The sequence below is a fragment of the Corythoichthys intestinalis genome, chromosome 12 (genome assembly GCF_030265065.1).
Source record: "Corythoichthys intestinalis isolate RoL2023-P3 chromosome 12, ASM3026506v1, whole genome shotgun sequence".
Taxonomy (NCBI): Eukaryota; Metazoa; Chordata; class Actinopteri; order Syngnathiformes; family Syngnathidae; genus Corythoichthys; species Corythoichthys intestinalis.
In genome coordinates this window covers 14,513,596-14,538,983 of record NC_080406.1, presented here as the reverse complement: position 1 = coordinate 14,538,983, position 25,388 = coordinate 14,513,596, and the positions used below count along the sequence as shown (strand labels likewise).

The following is a 25,388-nucleotide window of genomic DNA, read 5'->3' as shown; positions in this document are numbered from 1 at the left end:
GTACCTGTTACTTACCTGTGGCACATAACAGGTGGTGGCAATAACTAAATCACACTTGCAGCCAGTTAAAATGGATTAAAGTTTACTCAACCTCTGTCCTGTGGCCGTGTGTACCACATTGAGCATGGAGAAAGACGACAAAGAACTCTCTGAGGACTTGAGAAGCAAAATTGTGAGGAAGCATGGGCAATATCAAAGCAAGTCCATCTCCAAAGACCTGAATATTCCTGTGTCTACCGTGCACAGTTTCATCAATAAGTGTAAAGCCCATGGCACTGTGGCTAACCTCCCGAGATGTGGACGGAAAAGAAAAATTGACAAGAGATTTCAACAAAAGATTGTGTGCTTCGAAGGCTTTATGAACAAGAGCTCTCGGGTACAAAATGATGTGACCCAGCCAGGAGCTGTAATCACCCAGAAGTACGAAAAAGTACAATAGAGGCTGGACATTTATACTGTTGAAAGGGCGGTGCCGAAGCCCACCGTGAAACGAAACTTACTAAGAAACTAAACTCATCATCTCACAAACCTGGGTATTTTTCCATACAAAAATATCTTTGAGCTGAGACCTTGAGCACTAGTCCCGGCTAGAACGATGATAAGAAACCAAAGTCCTCCCTTATATTCATTCAGGGCATATTGATAAACATACAGTGCCTTGCAAAAGTATTCGGCCCCCTTGAACCTTGCAACCTTTCGCCACATTTCAGGCTTCAAACATAAAGATATAAAATTTTAATTTTTTGTCAAGAATCAACAACAAGTGGGACACAATCGTGAAGTGGAACAAAATTTATTGGATAATTTAAACTTTTTTAACAAATAAAAAACTGAAAAGTGGGGCGTGCAATATTATTCGGCCCCCTTGCGTTAATACTTTGTAGCGCCACCTTTTGCTCCAATTACAGCTGCAAGTCGCTTGGGGTATGTTTCTATCAGTTTTGCACATCGAGAGACTGATATTCTTGCCCATTCTTCCTTGCAAAACAGCTCGAGCTCAGTGAGGTTGGATGGAGAGTGTTTGTGAACAGCAGTCTTCAGCTCTGTCCACAGATTCTCGATTGGATTCAGGTCTGGACTTTGACTTGGCCATTCTAACACCTGGATACGTTTATTTTTGAACCATTCCATTGTAGATTTGGCTTTATGTTTTGGATCATTGTCCTGTTGGAAGATAAATCTCCGTCCCAGTCTCAGGTCTTGTGCAGATACCAACAGGTTTTCTTCCAGAATGTTCCTGTATTTGGCTGCATCCATCTTCCCGTCAATTTTAACCATCTTCCCTGTCCCTGCTGAAGAAAAGCAGGCCCAAACCATGATGCTGCCACCACCATGTTTGACAGTGGGGATGGTGTGTTCAGGGTGATGAGCTGTGTTGCTTTTACGCCAAACATATCGTTTTGCATTGTGGCCAAAAAGTTCAATTTTGGTTTCATCTGACCAGAGCACCTTCTTCCACATGTTTGGTGTGTCTCCCAGGTGGCTTGTGGCAAACTTTAAACGAGACTTTTTATGGATATCTTTGAGAAATGGCTTTCTTCTTGCCACTCTTCCATAAAGGCCAGGTTTGTGCAGTGATTGTTGCCCTATGGACAGACTCTCCCACCTCAGCTGTAGATCTCTGCAGTTCATCCAGAGTGATCATGGGCCTCTTGGCTGCATCTCTGATCAGTTTTCTCCTTGTTTGAGAAGAAAGTTTGGAAGGACGGTCGGGTCTTGGTAGATTTGCAGTGGTCTGATGCTCCTTCCATTTCAATATGATGGCTTGCACAGTGCTCCTTGAGATGTTTAAAGCTTAGGAAATCTTTTTGTATCCAAATCCGGCTTTAAACTTCTCCACAACAGTATCTTGGACCTGCCTGGTGTGTTCCTTGGTTTTCATAATGCTCTCTGCACTTTAAACAGAACCCTGAGACTATGACAGAGCAGGTGCATTTATACGGAGACTTGATTACACACAGGTGGATTCTATTTATCATCATCGGTCATTTAGGACAACATTGGATCATTCAGCGATCCTCACTGAACTTCTGGAGTGAGTTTGCTGCACTGAAAGTAAAGGGGCCAAATAATATTGCACGCCCCACTTTTCAGTTTTTTATTTGTTAAAAAAGTTTAAATTATCCAATAAATGTTGTTCCACTTCACGATTGTGTCCCACTTGTTGTTGATTCTTGACAAAAAAATTTAATTTCATATCTTTATGTTTGAAGCCTGAAATGTGGCGAAAGGTTGCAAGATTCAAGGGGGCCGAATACTTTTGCAAAGCACTGTAGGAACATAACAGTCCATATTTGGGCATATTGTGATACAGTCTACAATCGTCAAGGCCATGGGAAGGCACACTCAAATAGATTAACAATGACGCTCTATGCTACAATGTTCTCATGCAAGCATAACAAAAGCATACAAAATATGATGTATAATGGTTGTGTTTTAAGCATGAATAAAATTCTCTCACTGCATCTGAATGAAAAGGGACTCTATGGTACGATACCCAGGAAGACCACACTTCTGACCCAGAGACATAAAAAAGCCAGGCTGGAGTTTGCCAAAACTTACCCGAGAAAGCCAAAAACGTTTTGGAAGAATGTTCTCTGGTCAGATGAGACAAATGTAGAGCTTTTGGGGAAAAGGTGTCAACATAGAGTTTACAGGAAAAAACAGGCCTTCAAAGAAAAGAACATGGTCCCCACAGCCAAACATGGCGGAGGTTCCCTGATGTTTTGGGGTTGCTTTGCTGCCTCTGGCACTGGACTGCTTGGCCGTGTGCATGACGTTATGAAGTCTGAAGACCACCAACAAATTTTGCAGCATAATGTAGGGCCCAGTGTGAGAAAGCCAGGTCTCCCTCAGAGGTCATGGGTCTTCCAGCAGGACAATGACCCAAAACACACTTCAAAAAGCACTAGAAAATAGTTTGAGAGAAAGCACTGGAGACTTCTAAAGTGGCCAGCAATAAATCCAGACCTGAATCCCATAGAACACCTGTGGAGAGATCTGAAGATGGCAGTTTGGAGAAGGCACCCTTCAAATCTCAAAGACCTGGAGCAGTTGGCCGAAGAAGAGTGGTCTAAAATTCCAGCAGAGCATTGTAAGAAACTGATTTAATGGATACCAGAAGCGGATGTTCGCAGTTATTTTGTCTAAAAGTTGTGCTTCCAAGTATTACGCTGAGGGTGCCAATATTTTTGTCTGGCCCATTTTTTGAGTTTTGTGTAAAATGATAATGATTGAATTCTTTTTTTCATTCTCTTTTGTGTTTTTTTTTTTCATTGCAAGCAAAATAAATGAAGATATTACTACCTTAGCATTTGTAATTGTAATCATTTTCTGGAAGAAATTGAGCATTATCTGACTGAATTGCAGGGGTACCAATACATTTGGTCAGCACTGTACATAAAATGAATGATAACTGCCCGTTTCTTGCTTTTAAACAAGAATCTACACTGTTTTACGTTCATATATATGAAAATTCCTCAATTTAAGCATTTATTCGCAAGAATTTTCAATCTTAAAATGCTCTTTGTTTCGTGACAGCCGCCATGTTGGATTACACAATACCATAACTTTGGGTTGAAATATTTCCATTAAATAAATGATAACTGCCCTTTTTTGCTTTTAACCAAGAATCTAGACTGTTTTACGTTCATATCTATAAAAATTCCGCGATTGAGGCATTTATTTGCAAAAAAATTCAACTTAAAAAGCTCTTTGTTTTGTGGCGGCTGCCATTGTTGGATTTTGTTATCTCTCCACAATGGCGGAATTCAACCTAAATTAGTTGTGATTGTGTATAAAAAAACATGCAAATTTGGCTTTTGTTGAATAAAATTAAGATGATTCTGCATGCTTTCCTCAAGTATTAAGTTTCTGATGTGAAAATTGAGTGATGTATTAGCTGTTGAAAACTTGCACTCAATTTAAAAAAAAAAAAAGTGTAAGTTACTATTTTGGGCAAAAACTTATATGTTAAATATTGCTATTGATCCTGAAAATATAAGTGATTATCTCTGCATTTGGTGATGTTTGTGCATTTAGCATAAAATTTGAGAATTTTATAGCCATTTTAAGTTTTGTTATACTTGTTTAAAAAAATAATCAGGATTTTATGAGGGAACGACTTTGAATTTTTTTATGTCGCTGCTCATGGAGACTCATATATGCCTAAGGGAGGTGCCTGCTTTGGTTTTAGGTCGCTAGCGGCTTTGGTTTTGAAAATATTTGGATTTTAAGTTTTTGAAAATAGCCCCTCTACGGATCGGCCCCAACCCCCCTGTCCCATCAACTGGTAGTGAAGTCTATGCAATAAACTTGAGCATCTAATCGTTAGTGCCCAAATGGAAGCAATCCAATGGACGAAAACAACTTTACAGAGGCAATTCTGTAGGGGCAAAAATTCAGTCCTGCTGCAGCATCCTATTGTCCAAATTGATGCACCCAAACAGAAGTGACTACCGTATTTTTCGGACTATAAGTCGCAGTTTTTTTCATAGTTTGGCTGGGGGTGTGACTTATACTCAGGAGCGACTTATGTGTGAAATTATTAAGACATAATTATATAATTTCACATGTTATTTTGGTGTTTTGGAGTGACACTGTTGGTTGGTAAACTTGTTAGCATGGTTTTAATGCTATAGTTATCTGAATAACTCTTTATAGCTATGGCCACGTTCGCGTTCTGCCTTTGGCAATGTGTGTTCAATTGTATTATTGACTTTTTTTATATTGAAATGCATGCTTTTAATTTGTGACGCTTTCACGCCCAACTGGGGGCGCACTCACACTTGTTTACGTGAAGAAGAGCGCTCACACACCAGAAGAAGGTGGACAGCTACGCAGCGTCTGAGCAGGTGAGCGAGAAAAACACGGCTGCGAACCTACGTTCATTGTTTATGCTTGTCAAATATCTCTACAGAGGCACCGCTTGTGTGTATCATCTTTTCTGTTGTTGTTGTGTGTTTTCCACCCGTGATCGGACACTTAAAGCCTGTTGTGTGGCTGTTTGAACGATGTGCTAATGCTAGCGAACGCATGCTGACCGTTTGTATCATTGCTGTAATAGCAGCTAATTATCATTTATTCACATTGATGCAAACCTGTTTGGTATCGAGGACGAAATGGATTTGTATTATTTCTATTTTTTTAGTTTCACTCTTCAAATAATGGTGTCATAATGACGGACAAAATAAAGTCAGCAAATTATACGGACGTTCAACATCATCATTTGTGTGTTTAGGTCGCTGTATAGGTGCGATTTATAGTCCAAAAAATACGGTAATCTGAAACTAGAATCCACAAATCCAGAATAAGCACTACACAATGGCGCACAGACATTTTTGTAGTTCTCTAAAGCATCTTTATTGAGTCAATTTTGTGAAATAGTGCATACCATTAGAAACATTTCTGCTTAATTTTCATTTCATAATATGTACACAAACTTGGGTATATGTACGTACAGCTACTTTTCGTACACAATACTGATAGCTAGTCATATTCATCAGTTCACACGTTTTCCTCCATCTTCTACAATATGTAAACAAGTGTCAACACAAAACAATTGTCATATGTTGACAGAAGGATTCATATACATACATACAGTATTTCTTAATAAGTTAAATTAGCAATAGGGGAATCATTTGGGGAAGGTCCATCTCTGTTACCAGAACAAAAAGTCATGTCAAGATATGCTTGGAATAGTAGTTTGGTGAGAATTACCCGATTCCCATTCACTTTTCACGCTTTCTAAAGTGGAATGTGTCTCATTTTCTATTGTCCATGAAGTGTATGTGGTGAGTTAAAACCGAAAAGTTGACATGTACAGGACAAATGGATTAAAAGGTTAAAAAAAACAAAAACATTACGTGTGATGAGTTCCTACTAGAGTATGTGCACCAGTTCAAGAGATTCAGCATTCATGCGCGCATAACCGCGCACAGAAGCAGTGCCCTTATTAAAAAGCCATGGCCAGCCGGTGTAGCAGTGAGGGCAGTCTCAGTTCTTCATATCTTAATCATGATCATTGCAGGCCAATCTTGTCTTCTCCTTCCATGTCCTTAGCATCACTCCCTTGTCTTCCTTTATTCAGGACAAGAAAAGAAAGCTCTATGTATTAGATGGATCCAGGGATAGAAAGACTTGTAGTTCTTAAAAGATAATTGTTACAGTGGTATGAAAAAGTGTCTGAACCTTTTGAAATTTCTCACATTTCTGCATAAAATCACCATCAAATGTGATCTGATCTTTGTCAAAATCACACAGATGAAAAAATGGTGTCTGCTTTAACAAAAAGAGCTCTCTGAAAACTTGCGATCGAGGATTGCTGATTTGTATAAACCTGTGAAAGGATACAAACCCATCACTAAAAGTCTGGATGTTCATCAATCCACAGAAGTTTTGGATAAATATTTTGTGGACTGATTAAACCAAAGTTTAATTGTTTGGGAGTAACACACAACGTCATGTGTGGAGGAAAAATGGAACAGCTACCAACATCAACGCCTCATCCCCACTGTGAAGCATGGTGGAGGGAGCATCATGATTTGGGGCTGTTTTGCTACTTCAGGGCCTGGACAACTCGCAATCATTAATGGAAGAATGAATTTAAAAGTTAATCAGGATGTTTTGGAGAAAAACCTGAGGCTCTCTGTCAGACAGTTGAAGCTAAAAAGAGGATGGATGCTACAAGACAATGATCCCAACACAGAAGTAAATCAACTTCAGAATGGTTTCAGAAGAACAAAATACACGTTCTGGAGTCGCCAAGTCAAAGTCCAGACTTAAACCCCATTGAGATGCTGTAGCATGACCTAAAGACAACGATTCATGCCAGAAATCCCAGGAATCTGACTGAACTACAGCCGTTTTGTAGAGAGGAATGGGCCAAGATTAGTCCTGATCGATGTGCCAGACTGATCTGCAGCGACTAAAAGTGTCTGGTTGAAGTTATTGCTGCCAAAGGGGAGGGGGGATGGGGGAGCACAAAATATAAAATGTGATGGTTCACTGACTTATTTTTCCCCTGCCATTGTTTGCATACTATCCTCATTAAAATATGAAAACCTATAAATGTTTGGGTGGTTTTAGTTAAAGCAGACACTGTTTTATTTATCTGTGTGGTTTTGACAAAGATCAGATCACATTTGATGTCGATTTTAATGTAGAAATGTGAGAAATTCCAAAACGTTCAGATACTTTTTCATACCACTGTATTCTGAGTTAAAATAATTTGATATTGAAACCCCTCTTGATGTTTTCGTTTTTATACAATTTGTAAAATTAGTTTAACTAGTAGGTGGCCATTGTTGTTGACCTCGCAGGGCGGTAACGTCACGTGGTTACACTGCCGGGCTTCCAGAGTATGACTCTAGCGATATAAACATGTTGCCTGTTCAACCCTTTCAATTTGAACCTGAGACATTATTGAGCATGACAGCAAGCAAAATGAACAGGAAAGACGGGATGAGACAAGACGAGAGTAGGAAAAAAAAAACTGTGTTCTGCCAAAATGTGCTCCACCAGCGAAAAGTCCTACAAGAGGCGAATTTGACACCCAACGTACTACCTTGCGCTTTGAATGAATAGTATCTTTTTTCGTATTTACTGTTTGACTGTTTGTATTTGTCTGACATACCCAATATAAAATAAATACCCTTTATATCATAGTATCAGGAAAACAAGCAGAATATATTTGACATAGGGCATAAGACATACATGACTCCTTCTGACAATGGAAGCCCAACACGTGCGTCATGCAGCTGACTGAGCAAGATTGACGCTGACTACCAGGTGATCAGCAAGACATCTACAACCCTCATTTGCAACACCAAATGCCGCAATAAGCTCTTCAGGACAGTCCAGAACAAATGGCGGGACGTCCTGTACTATCACAACACCCGATAACAAACAGAACTCAAACAGAAGTTTGATAGCTCAGAGGGTAAGGTGCACCATCCCTCCCACCTCAATTGCCTCATTAACCATGACTCAGCAACGGTGAAACATGAACTTGATCTCCCAAATCTGTAAAAGAAGAAGACCCAAACACACCCTTCTTCCTGCCCAAAGCCCCCCACCCCCTGACAGCCTTCAAAAACACTGAATGTTTAACTAATCATCATTTTTCTTGGGATCATTTTGTTGACTTGTGATATGGTGAACCTGGAACGAGTCTGCCTCCTCGCCTGGGTTTGTTGCTGTTTTGCCTTGCCGTTTGATCGCTGGCGACTTGAATAAATTGTCAACATGTGTTCTGAAGCCTTTTTCCAACTTTCAAAATGGCAAAAAAAAAAAAAAAAAGAACAAATGGCGGCACATCTTGTCTTGCCACAAGGAACATCTAATAGGAAAAAACCCGAGACCGAGAAGCGTTGAAGATGGCAAAACCCTTAACTCTCATTGCCCTGACAACAGTAACGCCCAAATCCTTCTGACCAATCCACAAACAGAAAATAATCCTAAACAACTCCCGAACACATCCTTCTTCCGGACCACAGCCCGCTTCACCAGAGCCTTTAAAAGACAATGTTTAACTAATCGTTGTCATTTTTCTCAGGAACCTTTTGTTGACTTGTGATATGGTGACCCTGGAGCCAGCTTGCCTCCTCGCCTGGGTCTCTCTGTTCTGTATGATTGGTGCCGACCTGGAATAAATTGTCAACTTGAGTCAGTACAAGGGGTTAAGACTAAGGTGAACGCGCGGAGTTTGGCCTTTTGGCCGGGTTGTCGTTTTTTCGCCATCCCGGGTCCTTGGAGTTGTGCCAGCACGGGTCCGGCAGTTCAGCTGGTGTGGTTCTGGTTAGTGGTACATCCTCCTCTTCCCATCCCTGAAGCCCAGTTGATGGGTGCGCGGGTGGCCCAGGGGACCACCCTGGATCCCGTGGGGGTGACGATGGCCCTTTTGCTGGGCTGCAGGAGGAGGGATGGGCTGATGCAGAGGGTTCAATGCACACTGCTCACATATTCAGTACAGTATACACCAAACATCCACGGTAGCTCAAGTATCCGTCTTCCATCAATTCGATCTCTGTTGCACGAAAATTGTGCTACCTCGTGCCAGAATTTAAACCGTATTTCAAGAGGTGGCAAGAAGAGTGACTTCAATCCACCAAATTGTTAATTGCGCCAGGCTTGTCTATGCCTAGCTTGGAAAAGAGCAGTCTGTCAAATCAAAAAACCTGATCTGTGAAGTTAGCGCCGACATCAAAATCCAGGTGCACTGCGTTTTGCGCCTAAGCACACCTGTGTAGTCCAATAATTTGGGGCTACATCTGTGTTGGAGAAATAGAATCCCTTGGATCCACAGATTTCTTACAATGTCAGTTTCTGATAACAATGCACGTTAATGGGAACATTAATCAATTTGAAACAACAACAAAAGGCCGAGTACAAGAGTGAGTGCTGAGGGATGGATGGATAAATACAAGAATAAAATAAAAGAAGAAATGGACAAACATAAGAGACAAATGATTGGTTGTAAAATGCTCAAGACACATGTGCACACGCAGACATGCATACACGCTGACCTAAGTGGCTGTCCTTTTGTTGAACCTACATATACACATATCAACACAAATGGCGTTCGGGACGACCCCTTGGGATGAGCTGTCATAGCCATGGTTACAGTCCGAGTTCAGCGTAAGGGCAGAAAACACACATACACACCATTCACACACTAAACATACACACATTTCAGCTACTGTCTGTCTACACGTGCATGGAATAAATCTAATATGTATTTTTGTGCACATGTGAGGTCTTTCATCCTCTCTCTCTCGCTGTTGGAGTCTAATCAGTCTCTTAGGGTATCTGTCCCTTCTCTTAGTTGATTCTTCGGTACTTCCTGTGCCAGAGTGCAGTGGGCAGGTTTTGGCATCCCTGGTACCACCGCCGCATCTCGATCTCCGTTAATGGTGGTGTGACATTGCATGGAGCTCCTGCAAGGGTGATGTTTAAGAGGCCGGCCCACTGGTCCAAAACATGGGAAGCTCCAGTACTCTGTAATCATGTTGTTAGATTGTTATTTGGAAAATTCCATATCTCAAATTTTCTTTAAAAGATGGTTTAACACTAAGTAAGGAATTGAGGAATGTATTATTGTTAATACGTCAAAGGATATGTCTTTTTAACCCTTAAGCGGTAGTAGCAGTATTGCAATTGTGAGTTCCTCTAATCAAATAATGTCGAGTCATAGATTCTCATTTTCTGATCATACCACAAACTTATGATGTAAAAACTGTAAAGCAGTGGTTCTTAACCTGGGTTCGATTGAACCCCAAGGGTTCAGTGAGTAAGTCTAAGGGGTTCGACGAAGGTAAAGAAACGCAGAAGGGAATAGTATCTTTTCTCGTATTTACTGTTTGACTGTTTGTATTACTCTAACACACCCAATATAAAATAAATAGCATTTACAAATATCATAGTTTAAGAAAAACAAGCATAATATATTTGATAATATGTACAGTTGAACTTGGAATGATTAGAACTTGCAGTGCCAAGACAACGGGCAAATAAGATAAGATAAGGACAAAAAGATACAGGATGCCTTCTGACCACGGAAGGCCAACGCGCACGTGATGCAGCTGACTGAGCAAGATTGACGCTGACAACCAGATGATAGGCAAGACATCTACTAGTCCATGTCTGCACCACCAAATCCCGCAATAGCTCTTCCAGACAGTCCAGAACAAAGGGCGGGGCATCTTGTCTTGCCACAAGGAACATCTGATACGAAAGAACCCGCGACCGAGAAGTGCTGAAGATGGCAAAACCCTTAACTATCATTGCCCTGACAACAGTGACGCCCAAATCCTTCTGTCCAATCCACAAACAGAAAGTAATCCAAAACAACACATCCTTCTTCCGGACCACAGCCCACTTTACCAGAGCCTTTAAAAGACTGAATGTTTAACTAATCGTTGTCATTTTTCTCAGGAGCCTTTTGTTGACTTGTGATATGGTGACCCTGGAGCCTGCTGTCCTCCTTGCCTGGGTCTCTCTGTTCTATAAGATTGGTGCCGACCTGGAATAAATTGTCAACTTGTGTTGCAAAGTCTTTTTCCAGCTTTTAAAATGGAGTCAGTACAAGGGGTTAAGACTAAGGTGAACGCGCGGAGTTTGGCCTTTTGGCCGGGTTGTCGGGGTTCCACCGGTACGGGTCATTTGAATTGCGCTATCGCGGTTCGGCTGGCATGTTTCTGGCAATCTGGCTAAAAGATCAAATTCCTTCATTTTGTACGCTGAAAAAAGGCTTTTCAGACCAGATTTTGGACTGGTTTGCTCCCAATTTACAGGCTCAATCCATTTCTATCTGCTAGTCCTCGATCTGATGGGAGAAGGAACTGGTTTGCTCAGTGGAAGGTTGACTCGCACTTGGTATGAGGGAATACAACAGACCAATGGGTAACGCGGTCTCAAATTTTGACCTGTTCATGAAAACATGCTGTCTAAAAGAGAAGAATTTTGAACTGGAATTTCTTAAATTATTAGCTTTCTATCATAGATATATTGGTTTTGAATTTGAAAAAAAATTGCTTTATTATCTAATTCCAAATGGTTCAGTGAATCCACATGTGAAACACATGTGAATTGTGTTTGGTACCTTAAACAAGGTTAACAACTACTGCTGTAAAGTTTTTCCACCAAAAGCTGTTTTTGACTGAATTTGTATTTCTCAAGACATGTACGGTTTTTCTCAATAAAATACCTTCTCCAGGTGGTCCAGCAAGCAGGTTGATGGACCGATGTGAGCCCAGCTATTGTCCTCCCAACCGTTGCCCATCTGGGTCTGGTAGTTTTGAAGTGACATTTTTTGTCTCTGGATCAGAACTACATTGAGATGTTTCTGCGAGCCTCTCAATCTTTTGGACAGAACACCGCTGTAAGTCTGATCCACGAATAACAAAACGCGAGTTGCCCTACAGCCGGCCAGATCGGTCAACAGCTCGTTGACAGAGTAACGCTCCTTCAGATCAGCCTGGAATGAAAAGCAAATAATTGTGAACAGGTGGAATGAAAGTCTTCCCTCGAAGTGCTCAGTGCTCTTCCTCAATAGCATCTGGCTACAGAACTCCCACTATCTTACAATGCCATTGAGGTTAGCATCCCAGAGAAGCATGGTGCCATCATTTCGTGTGGGTGAGTTTAGGTACAGCACTAGAGAATCTGCACAGTGCTGCTTCCTGCAGACGTATGACACATGGTTACGGATTGTTGTTTTTTCTGTAGCTGAGTAGGCACCGTCTAGCTCCTCTGCAGTGAAAGAACATGGATAGAGATGTTAGCGACAACATCCTATTTAGGATAATATCATGTTTTTTAAAGTTTTACCAGGAATGTGCCCACTGCTGGCAAAGAAGGTTTTGATGTGGTCTTTGTGAAAGCCATTGATCCGCAGCATTCTGTAAAACTTCTGGAGATTATGCACATGTCGCTGGAATGTCATCTGTTGCCGCCAGCCCCCTTGAACAAAAAACAAAAATTCGCTAGTTTCAGCGGTAGCGCTTGCTGACATGATAACGGTTATCAAACTGGTTTGCACCATACCAGATATAAGTACTGCGTGGTCACATGTCTGGTAAAGGCGACAGGAAAGGTGAGTGGCCAGTGGCTGTTGGTGACAACGTCTTGTGTTTTTGTTCAGCTCACAGCTGGAGATGGGCAAACTGGGGGACCCCATGGGTACCAATTGAGGACACCTGGAAAAGTCTTTGTGATCTGTTGAAAACGTGCATAAGATATATCTTTAACATGACATATTAAAATGCTATGATATCATGCTCAGCAGCATTGAAACTGACCTACACATCTGAGTCTCTGGGTCCGGTTGTTGTCTCCGACTCCAACCACCAAGGGGAGAAAGTGGACCTCACAGAGCCGTTCACTGACTGAACTGCTAAATGTCCCGCCACGTCGAAGTCCCCCTACCAGCCAGCTGTGCCCGTGACCCATTAGCCTCTCGGGCGCAGCCTGCCACCGCTTCATCTGATTCTGACAACGACCTTTCAAGGCCTGAGTCAAGCATTCATCTCCTGAAAATACAGACAGAGAGCACAGAATTGCCACAAAGAAAATTCAAATAGGTTTCAAGACTCTCATATGATGATGAGCATCATCGCTTTTGTAAAAATCATGTCTAAGAACCTATGACTTTTGAGTCAATCTCATGGCTCACTGGCTCAGTAATGTTGTCACTAGGGGGGTGACAAAATATCAAAATGGTGATATATCGTGATACTTTGTATCCCAAAAGGTTATCGATATGCTCCTGCCAAGAATCGAGATATCGTTTTAAAAAGTTGTCAATGTCTAAAAAAAGTAAATAAAAATGAACCAAGAAGTTGCTACCAAAATCTTCCACCATAATAGTGTCTCGGTTAACTCTAAGGCTGCATTGACGGTGTTCGAAGCCCAATCCATTTAGACTGGGAACATTCGTTCATTCGAAACCAGAGCATTCACAGACATTCTGTCCAATTTTTATGGCATTTACAGGTCACTTGCTGTTCATTAAAGGGCATTTACAGGTCATTTTCTGTAGAGTTTAAGTCACTGCCTATTCATTTGGGTGATTACCAGGTCACTTCCTTTTCTGTAACTCAAAATACACAGGAAGAGACCCATAAAGTACCCCAAAATCAACAGGAAGTAACTGAAAATCAACAGGTAAATGACCTTAAATGGCTCAAGATTACCTCATTGCCTGGCATTGGCTGCCACTACTGGCCATAGACATCAAAAAGTCAAACTCTGCCTATGGTTTTACATCCATATCCATAAAAAATTGAGTGATTGAAGCATTTATTCGCAAGAATTTTCTTCTTTGTTTACACATGGAGACGGCTTAAAGACGATCCGCACATTCGCCATATTTACGGAAAGTACATGCTACACGCACAGTTTCTTTTGCTTTTAACCATGAATCGAGAGTGTTTTACGTCCACATCTATAAAGAATTTTTGGTTAAAGCATTTATTTGCAAGAATTTTCTTCTTTATTTACACATGGAGGTGGCTTAAAGACGAGCCGCACATTCGCCATATTTACGGAAAATACATGCTACCTGCACGGTTTCTTCTGCTTTTAACCAAGAATCGAGACTGTTTTACATCCATATCTTTAAAGAATTCAGGGATTAAAGCGTTTCTTCACAAGAATTTTTGCCAGAAAAGCTCTGTTTACGCCAGGCGGCCGCTAGCCTCATTCATTAACAGAGTAGCATTGTACTTCAACAATATACAGTACGTAAAATATACGTTAACTGCACGGTTTATTTGCTTTTAACCAAGAATCAAAACTGTTTTACGTCCATATCTATGAAAAATTCGGGGATTTAACATTTATTCGCAAGAATTTTCGCCAGAAAAGCTCTGTTTACGCCAGGCGGCCGCTAGCCTCATTAGCTAACAGTATATAGTGTATAATGATCATAAAGGGTTATTCTATTCTATAATAAGTTGTGATTGTATATAGAATTGATTCATAATCTATTTCCATATTATTTATAATTGATTCTGCATGTTTTCCTCAAGTTTTAAGTTTCTGATGTTAAATTGAGTGACTTATTAGCTGTTGAAAACTTGAATTAAATTTAAAATAATAATAATAATAATAATAAGATGCTATTTTGGTCAAAACTTATATGATATGTTAAATATTGCTTTTGATCCTGAAAATATAGGTGGTTATCTCTGCATTTGTGCATCTAATGTAAAATCGGATACTTTTATAGCAATTTTAAGTTGTGTTATACTTCTATAAAATATAGTTCATCAGGATTTTATAAGGGAACGACTTTGAATTTTTTTATATCGGTGCTCATGGAGACTCATATATGGCTAAGGTCGGTAGGTGCCTGTTTTGGTTTTAGGTCGTTAGCAGCTTTGGTTTTGAAAATATTTCAATTTGAAGTTTTTGAAAATAGGCCCCCTACAAATCGGCCCAGTTTTCCGTGTCATGTCAATAGCTTATGAATTCTCTGAGTAACCCGTTACTGTAATCTGCTTACTTTCTTTCAGGAACCAGTAATCTAACGCGTTCATTTTTCCAAACCAGTAATCTGATTAAAGTTAGTTGCCTTAGTGTCTGTGCATTACTATTTTATTTCCTCATAATGTATGTAGAATGAAGAATATTGTAGTCACGTACAAAGAGCATTTTGAAATGTTAGATGTTAGAAATGTTCCCGCTACGTGTTTGTTTCCACGGTAACCGCTCATTGGTCTTCCTGTTTTGGTCTCGAGTCACACAGGCTAAGTGTTTTTGGACTGACATGTGCCAGCGCGGGTGCACATTCGAACCGAGTGCAGCCACCTGTTGAGATATGCGAGGGAATGTTGATCTGTGCGCTTCCATGAATAAACCTGAGTATTTTTCCTTCATTCTGGAGGGTTCCAGCGATAGATTGGAGCCGGTATATGCGTGGCAGTTTTGTAGCTTTGCCGTTGCAACGGCAGGTAGTCGTCACTCCCGTTCATCCTTGCGAAGTCAGCGACCATTTTCCACATCATATTTGTGTTGCAGATTTGTGCCGTGAGCATAGGCGGATCTACTATTCAGGCGAAGTAGACGATCGCCTTAGTCCCCAAACCAGTAGGGTGCCCCCAACCAGCTGCCCTTGTCCCAACGAGCAACGGCTTGGGCCACCGGAGCCAGCAGCACCCCCAACTATTTGTCATGTATAATTATGTCAGCATACCAAACAAATAACAAAACAAAAAAGAAAGCCATTTGAATGCTGCATTTATATTATCTCTCCCCCACACACACGCACTACAATGGACGGTTCCACGACGACGGACCGAGTATCAGTCGCTTAGCTTCATTTAGCATCGCTTAGCTCCGCTTAGCTGTTCGTTAGCTTCACTTAGCTCTCCCGCGGTTTTCACGCCACTAAGCTCGCTATTTTTACAGCTCACTTGCTACTTTGCACGTTGGCTATCGTTTATTTCGAACACATGAGCGAACGTGCTCTCCATTAGACCCAAAGTGCAGTGAGGGAGAAGTTGAGAACAGGCCTCTAATGCCTCTTTTAACTTTCTTCTTCTTCTTCACACCGAACATAAAATACACGACAGCACACCCTGTGGCGAAACAATGTAGTACACTTCCAATCAGTCATACATTAACACTCAACAGCTGGTTAACAGCAAAAGCACGTCATGTTCGTCATATAAATAATGATTTCTGGAGTTAATCCCACATACTTCAGAATTAATATTATAATATGTGGAGTAAATACTACATAATACGGATTCTACACTAAGAATAGCTTTCAAATGACACTCTTCATGACGAATATGATTGGCAGTGAATACTTGTTATAAATACTATACTACTATTATATATAGTAGTATACTATAATAATATTGCTAGAATTTTTTTTAAGAATTGTTTTGAATAATGTTGGAAAGGCAAAGTCAGTGTTCTGAATCTGTTTACTTTTCATTCTTTAGCACTAGTAAATGCTATCAGCATTTAACCTCATTGTTTATTTGTGATTAATTATTGTTATTTACATGATTATTTGTACTTTAATAAAGAATTTAAGCGTTCCAAAATAGTTTTGTGAATTAATAAGCGTCAACAAAAATTTCATTGCTAAAATAGTAAAAACAAAAAAACAAACAAAAAGAAAATTATTAGATTCGTCAATTAATCGTAAAACTAGTCGGCTGACTAATCAGGAGAAAATTTGTCGTTTAGGACAGCCCTAGTGTACCACAACATATTTCCTCCACACCCTTCTCACCTTTTTAACCCCTGACCCATGAAGAGGGCCCCTGGATATGTTTGCCTTCGGCCCCAAAATTGCCAAGTCCGCCACTGGCTGTGAGGTGACGTGTTCGTTTAGCATCTTTGGGATGTGTTGTATGTCCGACTGAGTGTAAAGTGCTTACTTACGGCCATGTTTTGTGTCCAAATTGACCGTGTGTGTGTGTACGGCGTACTTCCTGGTTGTGCGCGCGCATCCGGGCCCACCAAGACCTTCGTATTTATTGCACTGTGCAATTTACTTGTGTGTTGTTAATTTTTGTGCAGTCAATTTACATTGTTTTACGTTGGCATTGATATTCTGTCAATCCTAATCCCTAAACCCTAACTCGAAATTCAGAATTTTTTACATTAGCCATAATCTTCGCGTGAGCGAGGTTTAATTAGTCGCTGGAGTTGATTTCAACAAATTGCATGTAGTCTGTCAGTTATTTGTTACTTTCAGGGGCTCAGGAGTGGCTAAACTAGCTCGAGTCAATGGTGTTTGAAATCAACTCCATCGACTAATTGAACCCCCGCTAACTCGAAGATGAAGCCTTATGTGAAAAATCTTTCCCTTTAAATTCAATTATCGGAAAGTCAATTACATCCAATGACATGTTTCTGTTGTCATTCTTACTTTGAGGCAGCAATGGGAGAAAAATTGGTAAAAGTAATTGATAGATTACTTTTTAAGAAACTTTGATTGAGCATTTAGTAATTTAAGTATATTCACAATGCGCTCAAGACATTTGGACCCCACAGTTTCAAAGTGGCAATTATAACCAGTGTTGTTAATAACGGTGTTACTAACGACGTTATTTTTTTCAGTACTGAGTAATCTGATTAATAACTTTTCTCATCTTGGCAACGCCCTTACCATTACTGAGGATGTAAAGGCGTGCGTTACTATGCGTTGCTACGTTGGTGACGCAAGAAAAGTCTGAGAGACACGGACTCACGGAGACGAGAAAGCAGAGTGGGAGTGGCGATGAGAGAAGGAAGTTGTGACGCCGTTGCTAACACGATGCTAGGTGGCTCCAATAATACCTGACTGTAGCCGATAGCCTACAAACTACGCCCGCATGATGCTACGGTAGATATCACATGTATATAGAACTAGATGCGAAATGACAGACACGACTAGCACATGTATAGAGAACTAGATGCGAAATGATAGACTCGCTGGCATTAGTAAACGGCCGCCATCTTAAAGCAGTAGACTTCTCAGGAAGGCTCTGTTGTGAGAACCTTCCTAGCGAACCTAAGTAACTTTTTATCTAAAATACTCCCAAATCGGTAAAATCTTCAATTGAATCTATCTTTAAATGATGAAAGAGTTTGATAACTTTCACATGTCGAAAGTAGACAGAAGGGAACTGAACTAATGCAATAACGGGAGCAACTTTAACGGTTGATTCACAACATTAAACATAGCGAAGGTTACCATGTTTATTTTATTATTATTTTATTTTTTATTTTTTTGGAATGGAAAAAAAAAACATGAAAGGTAGCACCAGTTACTTTGCCAAGTAATTCATTTAATTACTCTTACATTCAAGTAGCTGAGTTACTCACTGAATTACTTTTTGGGGGAAGTAATTTGTAACTGTAATTAATTACTTTTTTAAAGTAAGATTAAACAACACTGGTTGTAAGTGCTGCTTTTTGGATTATTCTGAAAGTCCTTTTGGAGTCATTTCTCTGAAAAAAAGTGTTTTCAAGACAGCTCATATCTTAAAATATTCCACCCCAAATCTATCTGTGTGCGCGCGCATATAAATAATTGACTGGTGTGAGGCACACAGTCCAAATTCACCATAACATCTGGTTGCAAACCTTTTCATAGTGGGGGGTCAGCAATTTGCACTTTACCGCTGTTTCTTTCCCCTCTGGGCTATTTTATGCTCTGAAGAACATTGTACGCTTTATTTCTCCTTGATGGCCTTTTATCTGCTGCAATGTGTTATTGATAGGAATATTTACTAATAATGCAGCTTGTAACTTTATTTAGCTGTGGAGGACTATGAGTAGGGACACATAGTACAGAAATGCAAACTATAACCACAACTATCATGACATTAAATCAGTAACTTTCAAGGCTTTGATTTTAATAACATTGTTATTGTGCATGTGATTAGATAGCAGTAGTAAACAATGTTGCGCTAGTTGAATATATAACTGCCCCAGTGACGAAAAGGTCTTGCATAAAGCAATGAGCTATAAAAGGGTGCTTTCAAACATGCCCAACTTTCACTGTCTCTTTCTGCTTCAGTTAAAGACAGAATTTCTCACTTGGACACAATAAATAAAACACACTCGCAGGCTTGTTCACCTCTGGAATACCACTACCACGTCAACTATTGGAAGCAATTTATCAGACCACTCATAATATTGTTTATGACTTATGGACAAACTTAATGAAGAATCTGTGCCATGCAATAGCGCCTATAATACTGCAAAATATTGCTGGAATTTCCGAGATTTGAACTGGGATTTTGAATCGGAAGTCAGGTCGTCGGTCCGTCTTCTACGTACACATTTTTGAATGAAAACGCATAATTCGAAATTTGCATACAAGTCTAAAATTAAAGCACTGTTTTCAGTTAGAAGATTTCCGGTTTTGTTGACAAATACAGCAATTGGCTTTCTGTCTTGACTTGTGTAAATGGACCCAATGTACCAGACTCACCCAGGTAAATGCCATCCAGATGAGAGCATCTCTTTTTTGTCACGTTGAGATCCACATAGAAAAGAGCAATCGGGTGTCCAAAGTTCTCACCGGGACTCGGGTCCAGCACCAGCACTGCATCGTGTGTCATAGAGCCAGGCAAAGGCAGTTGGTACCTGTGACGCCTCTCTCTTCCATTCACCATTGAGCCAATGCTGAAAGCACTCCGAAATTTGGAGCTGATCAACCCACTGGAGGAGTAAGAATCTGGTAGGATAGCCAAAACTTTGTCGGAGGTACCTGAATCACAATGTAAATCAATTATGTTCATCCGTTTATCTGTTGTATTTCCTTCTATACAGGTCAGCCTATCTTATTTCTGTGAAAGATGCACCTAACAATGGACTGGTTGGCATTCAATCACATGCAAGTACAGCATACAGTCAACCACTCACACTTCCTGTGAACATTCAATGAATGGGAACAGCAAAAAGAAAGGTAACTAAATGAATCTGACCCTCTGAAAAAGGCAACAACCCCATTCAATTAAATGTATGATGGACTCACATTATTTCGTATACACAACAAATTGAGTGATAATTAGTTTTGAAATGAAAAGCCAGTAAAAACTACCCTGAATTGGACAGCGGTACACAAGACAGATTTAAGAAAATACTCTTGGAAATATTTGAGTAAAAAAAAATAAATCAATTTCTTGAAATGCATCAGATGAATCAATGTATGTTGTGAATTAACACAACAAAATTCAAGGAATTACCTATGTAGTTCAAAAACAGATGTAAAATCAGCTCTATGAGAATGATTATTAGTGAATTACTTTTACTTTTATACAGTTGTTGAGGAAAACTTCAAAATGTTGCGAGGGTTTGAAACGTTTTCCAATCACAATAAGTATCAACAGGTTATTTATTGGACATTCACTGAAATATACAATAATACAGTGATCCCTCGCCACTTCGTGCTTCAAACTTCGCGCCCTCAGAGATTTTTTTTTTTTTCAATTAAAAAAAAAAAAATACAGATGAGCTGTCCCATAGTCTCACTCCCGCTCCCTCTCTCCCTCCCCCTGCTCTTTGATCGTCAGCCCGTGCACTGGAGTTGCTTATTAGAGTTAACGAAGTTGACAGATGTCTAGGTCTGATCTCGCCAGACCCGCTTATTTCAAAGCGCTGCATGCGTCAATCATCGTTTAACTTGTTAAACAGTTGCTGTGGCAACTCAATGTGTGTAAGTGAGCAGTTTGAGTGGACTCACTGAATGAGGCATTTTATAAAGGCAAACATTTTTCTACTAAAGTACAGTAACATGTATAAAACTTATCATCATTACATTTGAAGTGCTAAAAACCATTTATGTAAATATATACTGAATACACTTTTTTTTTTCTCTAATTATATACTGTATTGGGGAAAAAAGTGAAGAAGAAAAGACATGTCTTAGATGTATCTCTTTCCAATGCTAAATCTGAATAAATACATTGAACGTGTATATATATATATATATATATATATATATATATATATATAATTTTTTATTTTTTTGGGATGGGAGTGCACTACTTCACAGTTTTTCACTTATCGCGGCGGGTTCTTGTCCCCATTAACAGCAAAAAATGAGGGATCACTGTACTGTACATTGTACAGTAAATAAATAATAGTTGTGGAAGAAAACCTTCGTCCTAATCTTTTACCTAAACTCTTAACCGTTGAAACCCTACTTGTAAGCCCAAATCTTGTCATGTAACACTTTTTTTTTTTTTTTTTATGAATTCCTTTAAACTCCAAATAATCTAAATCCAACTTTCAAACCCAAAGCAACCCAAAGCATTACTCCTGTGTTGAAACCAGAGGTGGGCAGTGTAGCAAAAATTTTTACTCACATGAGTAACGTTACTTCTAAATAATATTTCTCAAGTAAAAGTACTCATTCAATCCAATTTACTCAGGTACAAGTAAAAAAAGTATGTGTTGAAAAAATATTCAAATAATGAGTAACATTGTGAGTAATTGTTTACAATGTTTTTTGTTGTTGTCTGTTTTCTTTTTTTTTCTGATAATGGTATATATTTTTTCTCAGCACAACATCTATATGAACTGTTGTTATTATATTGTACTATAACCTATTACAAGACCATATTAGGTCCCAAAGATGACACAAAAATCATTGAATTCAGACCAGAACATTTGAAACATCACTCGTCCAAAGAGGAAAACATTGTTACCTCTGATTGGTATCATGGGGTCATGCGATTATTGTTGCGATGCCTCTTTTGTGAAACTGAGACAGCCACTGTGGGCATCTCTGGCAAAAATAAAGTCAATATATAGAAAAAAGAAGAAAAATTTAATGACCCTAATGTAGCCCAAAGTAGTGGATTAAGAGGAGTGTTTGTTCTTCAAAAAACTACTAAAGTAAAAGTAAAAAGTATAGCTCAGTAAAAACTACTCTTAGAAGTATATTTCTCTCAAAAAGTTACTCAAGTAAATGTAACGGAGTAAATGTAACACGTTACTACCCAACTCTGGTTGAAACACTCATTTTTATTCATAACCTACTTAAATAACCAATTCCTGCTTGCCTTCAACAATTCAAATTCTTACTCCGGTATGAAATCCTGACTTGAAAATGTGTACCTGGCGAGAAAACTACTTTTGAAACTCAAATTTTAACACTAATCCAAACTGTAACTCCTTGCTTTAAATTCACCGTCATTGAAATTGTAACAGTCTGAGAAAAAGAATAGAAAAAAATGCTTGGAAACCAAGACCAAGGATTTAGACCATAATTTGAAACAATAACCATGCTGAAAATCTATGCCTGACTAGAAATCCATATTCACAAGAATTTTCAATGAAAAAAGCTCTTTGTCTGTGATTCCACTCGGTCAGCTTTGACGGCCACGCCAACAATGCAGGCCCCTATGTATCGGCCCTGCGACCCGTGTCCTGCCAATTACATTATGAAGTCTATGGGTGGACAGGTGTCTTTATGCTGCTATCAACCTCAAACAAGTGCATCTGATTCAGGAGTGAAGTGGAGTCCACATGAAGTGGAGGTGGACTTTTATTAGGCAGACTAACAGGTCTTTCAGGGTCAGAATTTTAGCTGATAGACAGGTGTTCAAATACTTATTTGTAGCTGTATCACACAAATAAATTGTTTTAAAAAATCATGCATTGTTATTTCTGGATTTATCTTTTTAGATTATCTCTCTCACAGTGGACATAAAGCTACCATGAAAATTTCAGACTCTTCCATGATTTTTGAGTGGGAGAACTTGCAAAATAGCACGGTGTTCAAATACTTATTTTCTTCACTATATATATATATATTAAAAGGTGCCGTAATCTAGCAAATTGTCTTTATTAAATTTTTGAATTTTTTTTTTTTTTGTGTTTTATTGAGATGTCTTTCTGGTGTTATGTATGGCATGCTTCATATGACCCATGGACCATAGGTTGCCCTCCCCTCTACACACCAGTTTGTGTCATGCCCCTATCCAATATACATTTTGATTCGAGTTTGGGTTCCTCACCTGCAGTGGCGGTGCGCGGTTCAGAGGTGTAGACAGCCACAACAGAAGGAGGGAGGTGGGCAAACCGCCGGCACTCGCTGTCAGAGCGAGGGGAGGCACGGAGGCAGCGGTCCAGCCGCTCCCACTGGAGCGTCTGAAGACCTGAGCGCACCCAGCGCTCGAGCTGCACCTGAGGCACACTTTTCACCACCAACGCCGCCGCCACCAAGTGGAGTAGGAAGATGAGGAAAAAATTTTTCATTGTCCTAGTCAACTTCTTCTGGTGATTTTTTTTTTTTTTTTTTTTCCAGGTTATTTTCTGTCGTGCTTATTTGTTCTCTTATGTCATCCTTTTCTCACTTTTTTTTTTACCTTTAAAAAATATTTGGTGTTTATTATAAAAGTAATAATTTGGGAATTTGACTTAGTTAGAATACACCTGCATCTCCTTTTCTCCGTATCCCTGTTGTCTTTTAGTTATTTGCCCTCTGTTAGTGAATTCAAGATATTTAGGGGGTTTTTTTCTTTAGAAAACTACATGCACAAAAAAAAATCTTAGACTCTATATCTATCTTTTCTGGATATTGGAGAGGAAATTGTGTTCCAAAGTCATTCCAGGAAAAAAAGAAAAAATGGGGTTAGCCTTTAATTAAAATGTTTCCTCTTCTGATATATTCCTGGGAAGCTGATAAGTTAAAATATCATCCAAAAGGAGGGCAATCGGATTTTTCTCCTCTTTTTTTTGTCCTGTGCGCTCCTTGCTTTCAATGACTGAACTGTAGGTGCTTTTCAGCCGCCTCTTTATCTTTGCTCCCTCTCTCTCTTTTGCAAGTTCGGGCAGGCTGGGAAAGAGAATGAGCAGAGGAGATGGGAGATAGGAAGGGAAGGGCGATAGGGAAAGGTGGGAATTATAGGGAGGAAAAAAGGAAAGTTGAAGATTGACCATATGAGTTGAGAGATGGCGCAGAAAACATGCAGACATTTGTGGGAAGAAAAGAGGGGGAGAAAAACTGCTAAAACTGATGGCAAAACAGAGTACTTAGCACACCATCCTAATATTTCTGAGATTATGGGCTTATATCTGAGGTTTGTCACTTTTGTGTGGAGTATACATGTATTCCTCTTGCCTTTGTGGGTATTCCCTGGGTACTCCAGGTTCTAACCATATTTTAAAAAATCAATTTGCTTATAAAACAAATACCTACACTGAATTGTAGAATACAATGCTTTAAAGTTTAGATACTGTTACTGGAATGTGGAACTTAGTAGTTAAATTGAAAATATAAATATTCAGATTTAAGATATTAGTTACGGATACCAGTGGCGGATGCTGGTCTTTGAAGTGATGTGAAGCTGAAAGGGTGTCCGCATGAGAGGGCTTTCTAATGGTGGAGGGGCTCAGCATCACCCACTGCTTGGTAGGGGAAGAAACTAGAGTTCCAGAAGTCAAGTCAAGACACATGCTGCTACATCTAAAAAAAAAAAAAAAAAACTGAAAAAAGTTCGATTTTTCACTAGCCGTCTTTAACAAAGCAAGTGTCAGTGGAACACTACTCTAAAATCAGAAAAAGCACAGTTTACACACTTTTTAAAGAACTGAAGCTCGGTGAATAAATGAAAAACAAGCCGTATTGTAACAAGTGTTGTTAACAGCGTTAGAGTATAACTGCGTTACTAACGGCTTCATTTTTTTCAGTAGTGAGTAATCTAATTAATTATTTTTCTCATCTTTGTAACGCCGTTACCGTTACTGAGGATGGAATGGCGTGCGTTACTACGTTGGCTGAATGACGCGAGAAAAGTCTGAGAGGCATGGACTCACGGAGAAGGCAGAGCAGGAGTGGGGAGGAGGGAAGGATAGTTGTGACGCCGTTGCAAACGCTATGCTAGGTGGCTCCATAATACCTGACTGTAGCCGATAGCCTACAAACTGCGCTCACATGATGCTAAGGTAGATAACACATGTATATAGACCTAGATGCGAAATGATAGACTCGCCGGCGTTAGTAAATGGCTACCATCTTAACCCTTGTGTTGTGTTAGAAATCAGCCCATATTTTTGCCGGTGAATTAAATTCAATCTATAAATTAACTTGGCCTGAAAATCCTAAACCTTTGCAGTATATTGTTTTGGGTCCAGATTGACCCATTTTCAAGTTTGGGTATGTCAAAAATACCATTGATTGACCATTGATTTTTGCATCCAAAAATTAGAAAAGGGGTCAATTCTGACCCCAACACAATATGAGGGTTAAAGCAATAGATTTCTCAGGAAGGCTCTGTTGTAAAGAACCTATCTAGCGAACTAAAGTAACTTTTTATCTAAAATACTCCTAAATCTGCAAAATCTTGACTTGAATCTATCTTTAAATGATGGAACAGTTCTAAAACTTTCACATGTCGAAAGCAGAAGTAGAAGGGAACTAATGCAAT

At 39.6% G+C, this 25,388-nt stretch overlaps 1 protein-coding gene across 2 annotated transcripts; it reads right to left on the bottom strand.

Annotated features, from left to right (window-relative positions):
- Positions 1-5,353: 5,353 nt before the first annotated feature.
- si:ch211-67e16.11 (uncharacterized) lies at positions 5,354-24,548 on the bottom strand. Of its 2 annotated transcripts, XM_057852469.1 has the most exons (9): positions 24,274-24,548; positions 22,977-23,155; positions 19,442-19,720; positions 12,798-13,028; positions 12,544-12,714; positions 12,328-12,459; positions 12,083-12,249; positions 11,705-11,974; positions 5,354-9,996 (listed from the first exon to the last, which is right to left on the bottom strand). In XM_057852469.1, exons 1-9 carry the CDS (start codon positions 24,324-24,326, stop codon positions 9,820-9,822), a joined length of 1,659 nt encoding a protein of 552 aa, XP_057708452.1. In that variant the 5' UTR covers positions 24,327-24,548; the 3' UTR covers positions 5,354-9,819. The 2 variants fall into 2 exon arrangements, with proteins under 2 accessions (XP_057708452.1, XP_057708451.1); XM_057852468.1 differs by lacking the exon at positions 24,274-24,548 and having other exon boundaries at positions 22,977-23,907.
- Positions 24,549-25,388: the final 840 nt, after the last annotated feature.

Excerpts from the sequence above, each read along its gene's own strand:
- si:ch211-67e16.11 (XM_057852468.1), bottom strand. The coding sequence starts at position 23,217 with ATGAAAAATTTTTTCCTCATCTTCCTACTCCACTTGGTGGCGGCGGCG. Across the intron at positions 12,250-12,327 it reads CAGCAGTGGGCACATTCCTG|AGGAGCTAGACGGTGCCTAC; the intron begins GTAAAACTTTAA and ends CTTTCACTGCAG. Across the intron at positions 9,997-11,704 it reads TGCTGGACCACCTGGAGAAG|AGTACTGGAGCTTCCCATGT; the intron begins GTATTTTATTGA and ends ACATGATTACAG.